Consider the following 15,874-nt stretch of genomic DNA (forward strand, 5'->3'; position numbering starts at 1 on the left):
CCATATTTCTGGATCTGGAAAGGGAAACTTGAACACCTTGTTTTTTATAAGAAGTTGATACTTCAAACATAACAGGCGTTTCCTGGAATATGTAAAGTTTGAACATTAAAGAATTTGTATTTGAAGGAGATGGGAATGACAAAACAGTGCCATCCGGTCTAGTGATATGAAATGATTTTATATAATTGTTTTCGAATTTTGTATCAGATAATTGATTGATTTTTCCAATATTTGATCTTTCTTGGTATTCCACTTCAGCAAAATCGTGGCTAGCGCCTTTCACATCTGTTGCAACAATTGTTAATCTTTGAGATAATACCGAGAGGACAAATAAGTAAAACATATGATTTCTAGCCAAACAAATAACCGTTTATATTTGACATGCTTTGTTCGAATGGGGAAAGGGTAAATTTTACCCTTTTAAAATAGGCCAGAATGAATATCCATAATTCAGAGATACTAAATGCACAACCACTTGAATTAGTTGACCGTTCTATAGGACAAAAGGTAGTGATAGTGACAAGCTTAGGAATAGAGTTTGAAGGAATTTTAAAAGGATTTGATTCTGCTGTTAATTGCGTAATTGACGATGCAACTGAAACAAATGTTGTAAACCCAGAATTTAAGCCACGACATCATGATACAGTCTTAGTTAATGGTGGTAGTATATCAATTATTTTACCTTTTGAAAATTAATTACAAATAAACATTACTTTTATTGTTACTCCAAAAAATCAAATTATTTTATTTTTAAACATGTGATTTTTAAATGCTTTTGCAAAAGTTATCAATTGTTTATTACATTTGCTTTTTTTCCTCTTCAATGAGTGCCTTTAGTTTGGCAATGTTTGCTTTGAGTTGATTCCTATGTTCGTTTAGTCTCTTTAATCTTGTGATATGTGATTCTTGGAATTTTTGTCTTTTAATTGTGATTTCATCAATATCGCTCTCCACTCCATTAATTTCTTCACCTACAGCATAAAGTAGCATCTGTAGTTGTCTAATTTGTGTTCGCCAGTATTCTGATCTTCGAATGGACATAATATCTAAAAGTTCATCTTGTTGAAGAAGGTCTTCATAATACACCCCAAGAGGTAATTCATTTGGGACTATTCTTTCTACTTCTTGGAGCTCTTCAACTTCTTCAATTTTTGGTTCTTCTTGAGGAATTTTTTGCATTTCCTCATCAATAAGCGACTGTACATAATCTCTCATCCCAGGCAAATTTATTTCTTGATCAATGTATGGATGTGAATATTCTCCTTCAAAAGAAAACATTTGATCCAGTATAGAAACCGTTAAATGCACCAAAAAACAAAAATATATGAGTTAAAAACAAAAGAAATGCAAATTCTTATATAATCAAATAAATAACTGGAAAATCGCACACAATAATACACAAACGATTTATTGTATTTTGAATTTATCAAATCGAAATTTCGAAATATTTGATAAATTATAAAATTCGTAATTAAATAAATATATGAGTTAAAAACAAAAGAAATGCAAATTCTTATATAATCAAATAAATAACTGGAAAATCGCACACTATAATACACAAACGATTTATTGTATTTTGAATTTATCAAATCGAAATTTCGAAATATTTAACAATTTCTAAAATTTGTAATTAAATGAAAATATGAGTTAAAAACAAAATTTATTCAAACAGTTTAAAGTTGCGATATCTCTTTCACTGAGTTCTGTCTCTGTTTTTTCAGCTTTTCTATTTTTCTTGCAGCTTTATCCGCGATGTCTGATGAGTGCTGAAGCGATCTCTGCTCATTCGGCACATACTGAGTCTGCGCGAACGACGAAAAGTTATTATTTCTTTGAGTCAACAATTGGAACTCTTCAATTCTTGCGATTTCGTCTGCCAAATACGACTTCTCTTTTATCAAATTCCTCAATTCATTACCAATTATATCTTGGAACGCTTCGAATGAATTTTCGGAAATAAATTTTTCGAGTTGATCGATTTCATTTTGTATTTGTATTTGATATGATTCGATTTCATTATATTCATTATTTATGTTTCGTGATAACCAATCGTTTCTTCTTTGCTCCAAAAGTTGAAATGATTTATCGATTGATTCTTGTTCGAACTTTAGATGTACTGAACGCGTTTCAAGTTCGACATTTTCCAATTTAATTGATTTCATTTTGTTTTGAAGTGATTTTTCTTTTCGTAAATAATTTTGTTTGAAATTCGTCGAATATGTTCTTTCTCTTTCGAGTTCTTGAAGAATTCCATCAGCTCCTTCATTATAAATGGTTTTAAGTGAATCGATTTGTTCTTTAATTTGTTGAAGTTCATTTATACGTTGCGAAACTGTTGGTAACACTTTCGATTTCGCTTCTGTTAAAGTTGTTAACATTGGATTTATTTGTTCGTCAATCGATTTCTGTAATGTTTGTGTGGTGTTTTGTATGTTCATATTAAAGAAATCATTTGGAAGTTCGAATATTTCAGTGATTTCAGATATAAGTGAATCTGTGTAATCATCAAAGTTGAATGATGATATGGAAACTTCAAAGTTTTTCATAATGAATGAGAGATCATTGGAAAAACTATACTTTACGTTTGATAGAGAATTATTGATTTCGCTTTTGAGATTACGTTCCATACGTTCAAATTGTGTATTTGTTGTGTCAATTGGCGGAGATGTGATAATTTGTGGTGGGCGATAAAATGGTGAATAGTATGGATGCGATTGCGTTGCTGGAAATTGCATTTGTTGTAATGAAATTTGCGGATTTTGATTAATGTTTTCATTTTGTAATGGAAGTGATACAGGTGCTTGAACTGTGTTTATTTGGTTTGCTTGTGGTTGGACAGTGTTATATTGCTGTGGCTGTTGCAACGGCGTTTGACTTACTTCATTTTGATTTGGAATTATATTATTGTTTTGCTGATTTTGCATTGGCGTTTGACTTATGTTATTTATATTATTTTGCTGTGTTTGCATTAAATTCGTGTTCTGAGGTAACGCTGCATTGCTTATGTTATTCATAGTATTTTGTTGTGGATTTTGAATTGGAATTTGATTTATTTCATTTTGTTGATTTTGATTCGTAATGTTATTGTTTTGTAATGGCATTTGGTTATTATCATTTTGTTGTTGCAGTTGAATTATATTATTATTTGTCTGTGTCTGTTGTAGTGGTGTTTGCATTATGTCATTTTGTTGTTGTGATTGAATTATATTATTATTTTGCTGTACAGATGTTAACTTTGGTGTTTCTGTGATTTGCTGTTTTAAATTTTGATCTAAGTTCAGTTGCAATTGCTTTTCTTTGTTCGGCGTCTGCTGCTGCGCGCCTTTGTTGAGTGGAGTCGTTCCCAGTAACCTTTGGAACCTCGGGCGAGGAACAGGCGGAGCTTCGTCTTCGTTGTTTTCTTTTGTTTGGTTATTTTGTAAGTCGTTTGTGTTCTGTGGTATTTGAAGCATTGGTCGGGAAATTTGTTTTCCGTTTGGATTTGATGGGTTTGGATTATTTGCTTGCATCATCATGTGTAAATTATTCGGAATTTGTGGTGTTTTATAAGGTTTATTGTCATTTGTTATTTGCACGTGATTAATGATATCCAGTGGCTTTGATTTTGGTGGTGGAACAGGTGGAAGTTTTGCAAACATTTCGAAAGATACGGAAGAATTCCCTTCAATTGATTCTTGTCGAGTAGGACTTTGATCAAGTGATTGCTGTTTATTTCTTTTCTCTCTTTTCTCATTCATTGATATCGTATCACTATCAAAACCATCAAGATTAAACGCCATGTTGTTGGTTCCTTTTGGTGTTAGAAGTGGACTCTTGGGATCGTCTGCGCCGAAGTCAAAATGTGACATTTCTGAGCTTGGACCAGTTTCATTGGCTTTCTCAATCGTGCCTTTACTTAAAAGTCCGCGGCCCAATCCTAATCTGGGTGTAGTTTCCAATCGATTAGTTGTGTTATTTGGTATGGGGCTTATTGCTGGTGGCCTTGAAGTTGTTTCATTTTGATTTGTTTTCTTTTTGTCAACATCAGAATTTATATCAGATAATCCAACATCAATATCTTCATCATCTGTATTAAATTCGAATGAATCAAAATTATCAATTTCGCTTAAAGGTGGGGAATTATGGTTCATTAGAAAACATACGTTTAGAATTTTGAAATTATAAATAAATAAACTTCAGAAATTTTCACTCCAATCATTGCAACATATGTTGAAATATGAGTTTTGCCATACAAAAGCAAGGGTTGGTCTGATTCAATAACAATTTCATTATTAACAGGATGAAATAATTTTACAGCTTCTTCAATACGTTTGTGAGGATTCCTTTAATGTCAATTTTTTTGTAAAAGTTTTTTAACATCTTCAGTTTGCATTTATCAGTGCTGTACCAAATAACTTGAATGTATCTTTGATCAATATGGTTATAATTTGCGCTAGTATTTTGATAGTACTATGTTGATATTCTTTGTTTCTTCAAATTAAATTTTTGATGCATAATTTTGTAATCAATCAACAATGGGTGTGGAATTTGCCAGAACGAAAATTTCAACTTCCTGCAAAACAAAGGTATTCCACCGCAATAATTTTTAAATCGTCTTTAAATTATATTTATGGGACATATGAATATAAATTGATTATTAATGATCATCTTATTATATGGATAAACTCCAAGATTTGAACCAATACTATTATATTAAATGCAGTAAAACGTCCTAATATACTTAGCCATCATGAATTATACTCAAAAACAATCTTTTAATAAAAGAAAAAAGAAAATAATAAATGTTTGATGGTAATTGTCTTTATAAAAAAGTTTTCTTTGAAAAAGCTAATAACCGTCAGAAGATTCAAAACTATCGGAGGACGATACGTCTTTCTCTTGCTCTTCATCAGGAAGAACTTTTTCTTCTCCTGGATTATCAATAGGTATCTTTTTCGGCTGAACGAGTTCTGATTCATTCCAGCCATAATATGTTTGGAAAGCAATGAACATGCAAAGAACTCCAAAGAAAAATGTGAGAGAGAAACTATAACTGGAATATTCTATTTTCTTGGTTATGAATATTTTGCATGGTTCTGATTCAGGTGATGTGTATGCTATAAAGCCACTGCCACTATTGATGTTGCCAAATAATGAATGGTTAACAGATAGATTCACAAGGGAAGTGTGCAAGCCACACCTTGGTTCGAAATATAGATTAAGATTTGAAATAAGATTAAAACGATTATCTGTTAGTTCAAATAAATTATCTTTTTTGTTCTTTAAAGAAAGGATGTGAAGATTGCTGTGATTCCAGTTTGAAGGTGAAATATCAATGTGAAAATCAGATGATGCAAAAGAAGAAGAAACTTTGATCTTGAATTTTTCGGAAAGAAATGGACACTTATTTTCTGCAAGCCAAGTTCCTGTTAAGCACGATTTTGCATTTTTAAGATCATGATTACTGAAGATGGCTAATACCAAAGGAAAAAACATGTTAATATGAAGATAACGATCAATATTCACACAAAAATTATTAAGAAATTTTGTGTGTTTTATTTGAAACTGTTTTCACAGTTCACAACACCCTAGAAATCCTTTTTAAACTGCTTTGTGTAAATTTAAACAAAACTTAATTAAAAACCATAAACCTTATTAATAATATTTTAAGTGATTTTTTTCTTTTCGCTTCCTTAAGTTGAAAAAAATGATGAATTTGCTTTCGTGAATAATATTATATTTACTCAATGACTTAAAAACAGATTCGCTGATAGTGTAATGGTTATCATGTAGGATTGTCGTTCCTGTGATCCGGGTTCGATTCCCGGTCAGCGAGTTTTTTTGTGTTTTTTTTAACTTATTTTATAAATTGCTGTTCGTTTTTGTTTTTACATTTATCAATCCATCATTAATTACAAAGAATCTTTTACTAAGTTTCTATAACTAAAAACATGTTTCTTTTGTTGAACTTCCTTTTTCTCTATTTTTGGAACTTTAACCTTAAACATTTCGCAAAGTTTCGTTATTCCTTCTGCACATTTATCGAAGTCATTTTTCCAATCAATGTCTGACAGCAAGTTCTGCATCTCTATCAAATCTATAGTTTCATCATTTTCTTCTTCTTCTTCTGTGTGATCAAATATACTGAACACTTCAATCGCTTCATTTAATTCATTTGCAGCTTTTTCTCTCACGACAGGATATTCGCAAACAAAAGTCGGTGCAAACAGTTCAAAAGATTTCCTTTTCTGTTCTCCAACACATAGAATGGACAGCCATGCGAGTGTTGGCGCCGACACCATTAATTTACGATATGTAATTTTTTTGAAGAAATTTGTAACAGTAACCAAAAACTCTTCTGTAAAATCATGCAGTAACTTCCCCATAAATAATCCTTCGCTTAAAATTTTTGGAATAAATGAAAACAAAGATGAAGTGAAAGTCACATCACATCTGAACTTTTTGAATAGTGTGTTAACGTTTTTTGCCATTTTCACTTTATTTTCTTCACTATTTTGCATGAAATGTATTAATGCATTTCCAGCTCTTTGTGAAAGATCAGGTGCATAAGCTCCGATACATAAAATTAATTTTTCGCAAATAAATGGAGCGAAATCATCAACCGAAATTAAAGAAGCGAAATTTTTGAAATCATTTGCATTCTCTTCTTTTAAGAAAAGTAAATTTTCTCGATGTGGAATTGTTTTAGCTTCTACAAGTTTCTTCATAACTTCTAATGATAATTCTCTAATTCCAGTGATTCGATCCAAACATAATTTTAATACATCGCAAAGTAATGACTTTGCTAATTCTTCATTTGGAAGTAATTCCAATATCATTCGAAGTGACATCGCACGTACTGATGCACCTTCATCGCCTCTTTTTGTTGTAGTTCTATCATTAAGTCCGATACTTAATAATTCTGATACAGTTTTACAATCAGTAAATTTTGATATACCAACAATTGATTGTAATAAATTTGATTTCGTTTCGATTTTTGTTTCGGGATTTTTCAATAAATTTAATATAATTTCAATAATTCGTTTTATGTTTGTCTGAAGATACCAATTTGGAAATGAAATTAACGAAGCTGCAATTCCAGGATTAGAAATCTTTGTTAATAATTCATCAAAGAAATTGGATTCCAAATATTTATTTTCTTCGTCTTTTAAATATAACAATGCATCAATTGCAGATTTTTGTACCTTTTGCGAGTCACTTAAAAGCCATTCGATAATTGTTTGCGTTAAATTTGGTGTTTCAATTTTTCTTTTTGTTGCAGCGCTTAACATTTTAATAAATGAACATTTAATATCATCGCTTTTACATTCGTCAGGTAACACTAAGTAATCTTTGATAATCGAATAATCAATTTCGATAACTCTTAAAAGACTTCCTAACGCTTCTAATCCTCCATGTTTGACATCAATATCATAAGATGAACAACAATCACAAATTGCATATATTATATCTTCTGTGATTAATTCTTTTTGTGCTGTTGCTATAATAGATAAACTTTGTGATGCGAGCATTCTAATCTCATAATCCCAATGTCGAATTCGATTATTAGCTAAATATGTTACTATTGATTCCCCATATTCAGGAAATTGTGCTATAAATGGCGCAATTTTCGTAAAGCAGCCAATGCGTGAAGAAACAGACAAAAAATCTGCTACATGAATCAATTCAAGTCCATGTGGAAACTTTCCATGTCGTCCAACATTTTCTTGAAATGCTGCTGATGCTGATCTTCGTACATTTACTGCTCGATCAAACAAAAACACATTCACTAAATGTTGTGCTATTTGTGTCGCAACACTTTCTAAATGGACTCCATCATATGAACGTGCTATTGCCCAACATATAAAACAACCTGAATCTCGAACATTATCTGCAACTGTATGCGCTCCATATTGGACATCATATGTTAATGCATTAAATATTAATGGAATTGTCTTAAGTAAAACTGATGGTAAAAGAACTCCGCGAAGAGTAAATGCTACTAAACATAAACATGCACCATTAATAAGATTATAATTATCTGTGTCTTCAAATAGACTAAATGTATATTCAATTGCTTGTGACGCAAATGAATATGGAAGGCGTTCAACAATTCGACCAATTCCTTTGGAGGCACTCCATCGAACAATTGAAAGATTACTATGAAGGGCATTAAAAAGCATTCCAATGATCGTGTTAACTTCTAATGGAACTTCATATTCCTCATTAATATACATGTCATCACCGGACGATACATTGTTAACTTCTGAATTTTGTTGGTGTTTGCCAACTTTTTCAATATTAACCGTTCTTTTGCCTCTTTGATATCGCCATGGTGCAATATGCGGAGGAAGGAAAGAAAGAGCAAGTTGTTGGATAATCTTTGCATGGAAAAGTCTGTGGTGAGCAGATGGTGATTCTGCAAGAGGGCCAATTGACTTAAGTATTTCTGAAGCAAATGGAAGAACCCAAGATCTATCATAGCTTGTTAGCATGTAAAATATACAACGAAGATAACCAGTAATAAGCCTTTCATGATTCCCACTAAAAGAAGAAAATGCATTACGTAGAAACGCATCACGATTTTCAATCATATCTTTGCGAAGAAGAAGTCTAGATAAGAAAAATGAAGAGGCTTCACTATCGCGAGATGGTGATGACAAAAGATCAGTGGATTTGGTGATAATTTCAGAAATAAGTTTTTTACGTTTTTCTGATTCGAAGGAAATATCAAATGGAACAAGCGAAAGCTGTGAAAGCCATAATAATAAAACATAAAGCACTTCCCATCTTTCAATTTTTTGGCAAAAAGCATTTGATACTGGTTCAAATAATTCAACTTCGTTAGGGAAAAGTTGTAATAGTTCACGAAAGCCACGAATCTTTGATAATGTATAAATACAATAGTAAATTGTTTTTGGAAAAGGTTGGCCAAAATACTTACGACAAGTACTTGTTAATTCACCAATTAATTTTGCTAGAATTGGATCAAGTAATTGTGGCATTTCTTGATATTTAGTAACCAAATCAATAATCTTTGCGGCTGATTCGTTATCTTCTACATTTTGACATAATAATTGGGTTAGCCTTTGAATTTCGCCTTCATTTTCAAGAATTGCGCTTTCACTTATTAAAGGATCATCAACAATTGAATCCTTATTTTCGTTGATTACAATTGTTGATAGATTATCAGCAACAGAGATTTTTTCAGCCATATTTAAAGATATACGTTTATTAATAAAAGTGCCAATTTTATTAAACTAAAAGGTTCAGCAAGTATTTTGTTTAAATATTAAAGAAAAAGCATATGTAAAAACTTCATTGGATTTATTTGAAATATTCAGTATGCAAGAAGTACTTACAAACATGTTAGAAATTATCAGATATAATATGTAATATGTAAAAATCAAGTAATGTAGAAATTTAAATTTAAATCGACAAAAATGTTGTCAACCTTAGGCAGCTAAGAATTTTAGATAAATGAATTAAAAATACAATTATTTTAAGAAAGATGAGATGTAAATATTTTGTAAACTTCATAAACAGTATCGATCATGTAAAATTCACAATAATTATCTAAAATATGCCATTTTCTTTCTATCATTTTTATTCATGAAGAAAACAAAAAAGCCTATTTTAGGGATTGATTTTGGTACAACTTATAGTTGTATTGCTGTAATTAAAGATGGTGTTATTCAAATTTTAAATAATGAAAATTATCATCATTCAATACCTTCATATGTTGCAATCGAAGAAAATGGAGATTTGATTATTGGTGAAGCTGCAAAAGATCAAGCTCCGTTTCATCCAACTTCTACAATTTTTGATTCCAAACGTATGATTGGGCGCACATTTAATGATCCATGTGTTCAAAGTGATATACATCATTGGCCATTTAAAGTTGTTCCTGGTAAAAACAATTTACCCATGGTTGAAGTTCAAGTTAATAATAAGCCTAGTTTATATTCAGCTGTTGAGATTTCCTCCTTCGTTTTTCATCACTTGAAATTAATTGCTGATAGTTATCTTTCTCTTGATTCAAACGACACTGATTATGCAGTTATTACAGTTCCAGCATATTTTAATGCTGTTCAACGTGAAGCTATTCTGGAAGCAGGACGACTTGCAAACCTTAATATATTACGAATCATTGATGAACCAACAGCTGCTGCCATTGCATTTGGCTTTAAAGAACTATATAACATCTCAAAGAAAATTTTAGTTTTTGACTTTGGTGGTGGTACACTCGACTTATCACTATTAGATGTTGATAAACGTAATTTTGTAGTACTTGCAACAGGAGGCGACACACATTTTGGTGGTCAAGATTTTGATAATAAATTAGTCGAATATCTTGCGAAGAAAATACAGAAGAAATATAATTATAATATTTATGAAAATAAACGAGCACTTCTTATACTAAGAAGTCAATGTGAAAAAGCAAAAATAATGTTGTCAAATACAAGTATTTCCAAGGCATTAATTTTTTGTGCGAATTTATTTAATGGAATTGATTTCAAATATGAACTTACACAAGCGAAATTCGAGAAAATTAATGAAGAGCTTTTCGAAAAAATCAAAACGCCAATTATTCAAATTTTGGAAATTGCAAGAATTAACAAAGAAAACATTGATAATGTTATACTCATTGGAGGTACATCACGAATTCCACTTGTAAGGAAAATTGTATCAGATTTCTTCAACGGGAAAATCCTTATGAATATTGATCCTGAAAAAGCAGTTGCACAAGGCGCAGCAATCGAAGCAGCAAGCAATGAAGAAGAAGAAGACTTCCCAATTATTAGATACACTTCAGTAATCTCTCAATCTATAGGTGTCGAAATAAATAGAACTGATATGGATATAATACTTAAACATGGTGAACAAATCCCTGTTAAATCTCAACCATTATACTATACACCAATAGAACAGGATCAACCAAAAGTTTACATTAAGGTTTATGCGGGCGATAACCCAAAAACAAAAGATAATGTGTTCTTGGGAATGTTTGAATTAAAAGTTACAAAACCCGAAAGCGGTCAAAATCCGAAAATTGAGGTGAGATTGGAAATAGATAAAAATGGAATTTTAGATGTCACAGCTAAAGATATGGCTGCAGGAACATCAGATAAAATGAGGATAAAAGTGGAAAAGATATTGAATTTGTAAAAAAAAAAAGTAAATGGTGTAATAAATAGCTATAACAGAATGATTTAATTTTTTATTTCTTTCAAAAATGCTTTAAACTATTTTTTCCATGCATAATGAAAAATGCTTATTTAATTTCATATTTAATTGATTTCTTGAAACACTTAAAACATATAAATATTTATTACAAATAAAATAGTTCTAACTTAAAAATACAAATAAATTATTATGCAATAATCTTGAAACAAATTTTATTAGATTCTTCCCACCTGAAATATATGCAAGCCTAACCCCAATCTTTAAAGTGTTTTAGCAGTGTTGTAATATTGGCAACATGTTGGTAATGTCGTTTTCCGTTTTTTGGTGATCGGCGTTCATTGACAACCGTTTAAAATGTGACGGTTCAAAAATCAATTTCAGCGGCAAGCATTGAATTAGGAACGGTTGAGTGGTTGTAAAATAATAAAAACATTTTGAAAAGCATAAACCGTCGTCATAAAACGAGTTTTTTTGGTGCGAAATCTATGGAATTTATTCCAGGATGGTGAGTACTTTGTGTGCATCTCAAAGGGGTTCAGCAGGAAAAGCCCTGACAGCTTTCAGCGCTCAAATTTGAGGGGAAATAAAGAAAGTTGATAATCTCCTTCATTGTGACGGTTTCTAAAATTTGTAACCGTTTTACCACATCGGAGATGATTGACAGTGTTCTAAAAGTTTATAAAAGATATTAGAATATTTTGATTGCTTTATTTTGATTTTCAATTCTGTCATAAAAAAATCGAAGCAAGCTCATTCGTTTACGGGGATGGGAACTCTTCTCGTTCTGTTGATACCAAATTGGTTAAGATCTGTAAAAAGCTCAGTGTCGCTCGACAATACTTTAAAAAATTCATTTCCCTTAGATATTAAATTCAATTCTGTCATTAATAATATTTCTAAAATGAAAATTAACTCAACTTATAGCACAAGACCTCCAAGTTTTTTTGGACATTCTTTAGATAATTTTCTAATTTCAAATGCACTTTTTAATCAATTTTTAAAATTAATTCTTCCTTCGTTATATTCCTATTTTATTATTATTAATTTATTATTATTTATAAATATTTTGTTATTTATCATTAAAAAATCATTTTATTTCATTAAATTCTTTAAACAAAATATTTATTTGAAAAACAAACAAGAAAACAAAATATTTTTACTAATTTTCATAATGTTTTTTATCCATACATTTCAAAGTTTTCATGAAGCTACAGGAATATTTGATATATATAATTCAAATGAATTTAGTGATATTAGTGAAGGAAATATTGACAAAGAAAAAATCAAATATGTTATAATTCAAAATGGTATTACAGAAATTCCAAAAAATGCATTTGAAGGATGTATTTCATTAATCAATGTTTCTATTTCGAATTCAGTTACAACAATTCAAGAAAGTGCATTTTCAGGATGTTCTAGTTTAACTAATATTATTATTGGAGAAAATGTTACTGAAATTGGAAGTCATGCATTTGAAAATTGTATTTCATTAAATAATATTATAATTCCAAATTCAGTTACATCAATTCAAGAAAGTGCATTTTTAGGATGTTCTAATTTAACTAATATTATTATTGGAGAAAATGTTACTGAAATTGGAAGTAATGCATTTGAAGATTGTATTTCATTAATTAATATTATAATTCCAAATTCAGTTACAACAATTCAAGAAAGTGCATTTTCAGGATGTTCTAGTTTAACTAATATTATTATTGGAGAAAATGTTACTGAAATTGGAAGTAATGCATTTGAAGATTGTATTTCATTAATTAATATTATAATTCCAAATTCAGTTACAACAATTCAAGAAAGTGCATTTTTAGGATGTTCTAATTTAACTAATATTATTATTGGAGAAAATGTTACTGAAATTGGAAGTAATGCATTTGAAGATTGTATTTCATTAATTAATATTATAATTCCAAATTCAGTTACAACAATTCAAGAAAGTGCATTTTTAGGATGTTCTAATTTAACTAATATTATTATTGGAGAAAATGTTACTGAAATTGGAAGTAATGCATTTGAAGATTGTATTTCATTAATTAATATTATAATTCCAAATTCAGTTACAACAATTCAAGAAAGTGCATTTTTAGGATGTTCTAATTTAACTAATATTATTATTGGAGAAAATGTTACTGAAATTGGAAGTAGTGCATTTCAAGGATGTATTTCATTAATTAATATTACAATTCCTGATTCATTTCCAATAAGTGAAAGTAATATATTCCAAGATTGTACGAATCTTCAATTTATTAAAGTATCTGTAAATAACACGAAATATTCCAATTATGAAAATGATGGAATTATTTATAATAAAAACATTACACAAATTATTTTATCAATGTTCTAATTTAAACACAGTTTTCATAGGTAAAAATGTCACAAAAATTGGTTCTAGTGCATTTCGTGATTGCATTAAACTTCAGTGTATTTATTATTATGGAGGAACACTTCCTGCGATTGGAACAGATGCATTTACTAATATTCATACCACATATGTAATGACATTGGATTATTTTAATAGTGAAGAAAACTCTAAATTTGGTGAATTAAGTATTTCGAAAGGAACAACAATTGATGAATGCAATCCGTGGCCAACGCATACGTTTTCATCATCAAACACATTCTCAAATACATTTACAAACACATTTTCGCAATCCGACACGTACTCTCAATTGAATACATATTCGCAATCGAATACATTTTCTTATTTGCTTCCAGAAAATATTACATTTAGCACAACCAACTCATTTATTATTAATTTAAATATTTCCAACACATTTTCGTTGATATTGACATTATCATTCACACAAACAATTTCAATTTTTATTTCTTCATTTTCAAATTCATTTTTGATATCATTTACTAACGACAATCGCGTTTATATTCCAACATTAATAATTTATTATGATTATACAATTGTTTCATATTCATTTTATTTCAGCTTTTATACGAATTTCTTTACAATTTTACATCAAACAGAAACAAATCCATCTAAAGACAATGCAATTATTATCACAGCTGTTTGTGTTGCAATTGTAGTAGTTATCATTATAATTTTAATTATTTTTTTGTTAATCAGAATTAAAAACAAAAAGCGTCTTAATGAATCAGAATCAACAAAAAGTTTGGAAGAACAGAACGGATTTGATAGCAAAGATACGTTTGCTGCAGTAATGAATTTGTCGAATGTTGAGGAAGATCCGTTTGCACCTGATTTTAAGGAAGATAATAAAATGATTTTATGAGTAAATAAGCGAATGTTAAATTATTTTTTATCGAATCTCATTCACAAGTTAAATAATGTAAAGATATTAATAAGTGAATGAAGCTATAAATAAGTTATATAAAAATAATTTTTTTCCATAATTAAAAATAGTATGTGAATAGTATTAAATATATTCAGTATATATTAGAAGGTATATTATTGATTATTTTTTCATTCTGAGTTACCAAATTAAAAAAAAATTAACTTTATTTCCCAATATGTTTCGTAGAAATCTTGAAATAAATTATCAGTAGATATCACCATGAACGAATCATGATCATGTAAATTTTAGCAATATTTCAGATGATGAAGTTTAAACTATTTATAATTTGAATACAAATCAACCAATACAAGCAAATATGCTAATACAGTTCAAAACCGTGAACATTTACATGAACAAAATAATGGATATGAATCACTATTCGAATTTTATTGAATAATATCTCGTGGTATGTTATAATAAAATGAATTCAAAATAAAGTAACAAATAACACAACATTCAAAGCTCCCAGTAAGTATAAATGAGTCACTAAACAAAGATTTAAGAATACAAATTGATATGAATTCGACATTTAAATGCATACAATTGAAATTTGTTTTCAAATTTTATCGCAGTATTCAATTTTTATCGATGAAGTGACAAAAATATTAATCATTTTTATTATTGTTATGAGCAAGCCATACATTGTATGCCACATGATTTCTGCACTTGATGGTAAAATCACAGGGCCATATCTAAAAACACCTGAGCATGATATATCAGGCAAACATTATGAATCAACCCATCAATCTTACCATCCAGATGCTTGGTTATGTGGTCGTGTTACAACAGATCAAAACTTTACAATGTATGCCAAACCAGATATTGATGAAAATTCACCTGAAGTCCCTGAAGGAGATTATGTGGCCAAAGACAATTGCGAATCGTATTATGTTTCTGTTGATACATCAGGTCGCATTGGCTGGAGAACTAATACACTCAAATATCTTAATCGCCCTGATTCACATATTATCGAAGTTTTAAGCGAAAAAGTTCCAAATTCATATCGTGCATTTCTACGCAAATATGAAATATCATATATTATAGCAGGCAAGGAACACCTTGATTGCCAAGTTGCAGTTGAAAAACTCCAAAAACTTTTCCATATTAAAACATTAATGGTTGAAGGCGGAGGGTTCATTAATTATACTTTTTTACAATCTGGATTAATAGATGAACTTAGTATGATTATTATACCTGTTGCAGATGGCGAAAATAACACTGTAACTCTTTTCGAAAGATCGGATTTCATGGATCCTAAAACATTTACATTTTCATTAAAAGATGTACAAAAGCTTGAAGGAAATACTGTGTGGCTCAAATACACAGTGAATAAAAATTGATTTTTTCGATATTATTTTTTGATAATAAATGCGTAGGAATTATGGAATCAT

At 29.8% G+C, this 15,874-nt stretch overlaps 5 protein-coding genes across 5 annotated transcripts; 2 read left to right on the plus strand and 3 right to left on the minus strand.

Moving 5' to 3' along the window:
* Positions 1 to 798: 798 nt before the first annotated feature.
* GO595_002727 (uncharacterized protein) lies at positions 799 to 1,278 on the minus strand (the record flags this gene model as incomplete). The annotated part of the gene is made up of 1 exon (XM_067915669.1): positions 799 to 1,278. One exon carries the CDS (start codon positions 1,276 to 1,278, stop codon positions 799 to 801), a length of 480 nt encoding a protein of 159 aa, XP_067776528.1.
* Positions 1,279 to 1,673: 395 nt separating this feature from the next.
* On the minus strand, positions 1,674 to 4,130 carry GO595_002728 (uncharacterized protein; the record flags this gene model as incomplete). The annotated part of the gene is made up of 1 exon (XM_067915670.1): positions 1,674 to 4,130. One exon carries the CDS (start codon positions 4,128 to 4,130, stop codon positions 1,674 to 1,676), a length of 2,457 nt encoding a protein of 818 aa, XP_067776529.1.
* A 1,761-nt stretch (positions 4,131 to 5,891) lies between these two features.
* On the minus strand, positions 5,892 to 9,194 carry GO595_002729 (tubulin-specific chaperone D; the record flags this gene model as incomplete). Its single annotated transcript, XM_067915671.1, has 1 exon — positions 5,892 to 9,194. The coding sequence occupies one exon, from the start codon at positions 9,192 to 9,194 to the stop codon at positions 5,892 to 5,894; it is 3,303 nt and encodes a 1,100-aa protein (XP_067776530.1).
* Positions 9,195 to 9,816: 622 nt separating this feature from the next.
* Positions 9,817 to 11,148, plus strand: GO595_002730 (cytoplasmic heat shock protein 70; the record flags this gene model as incomplete). Its single annotated transcript, XM_067915672.1, has 1 exon — positions 9,817 to 11,148. The coding sequence occupies one exon, from the start codon at positions 9,817 to 9,819 to the stop codon at positions 11,146 to 11,148; it is 1,332 nt and encodes a 443-aa protein (XP_067776531.1).
* Positions 11,149 to 15,136: 3,988 nt separating this feature from the next.
* On the plus strand, positions 15,137 to 15,823 carry GO595_002731 (5-amino-6-(5-phosphoribosylamino)uracil reductase; the record flags this gene model as incomplete). The annotated part of the gene is made up of 1 exon (XM_067915673.1): positions 15,137 to 15,823. One exon carries the CDS (start codon positions 15,137 to 15,139, stop codon positions 15,821 to 15,823), a length of 687 nt encoding a protein of 228 aa, XP_067776532.1.
* Between the last annotated feature and the right edge of the window lie 51 nt (positions 15,824 to 15,874).

Source organism: Histomonas meleagridis (assembly GCF_020186115.1).
Source record: "Histomonas meleagridis strain 2922-C6/04-10x chromosome Unknown contig_20, whole genome shotgun sequence".
NCBI lineage: Eukaryota > Parabasalia > Tritrichomonadida > Dientamoebidae > Histomonas > Histomonas meleagridis.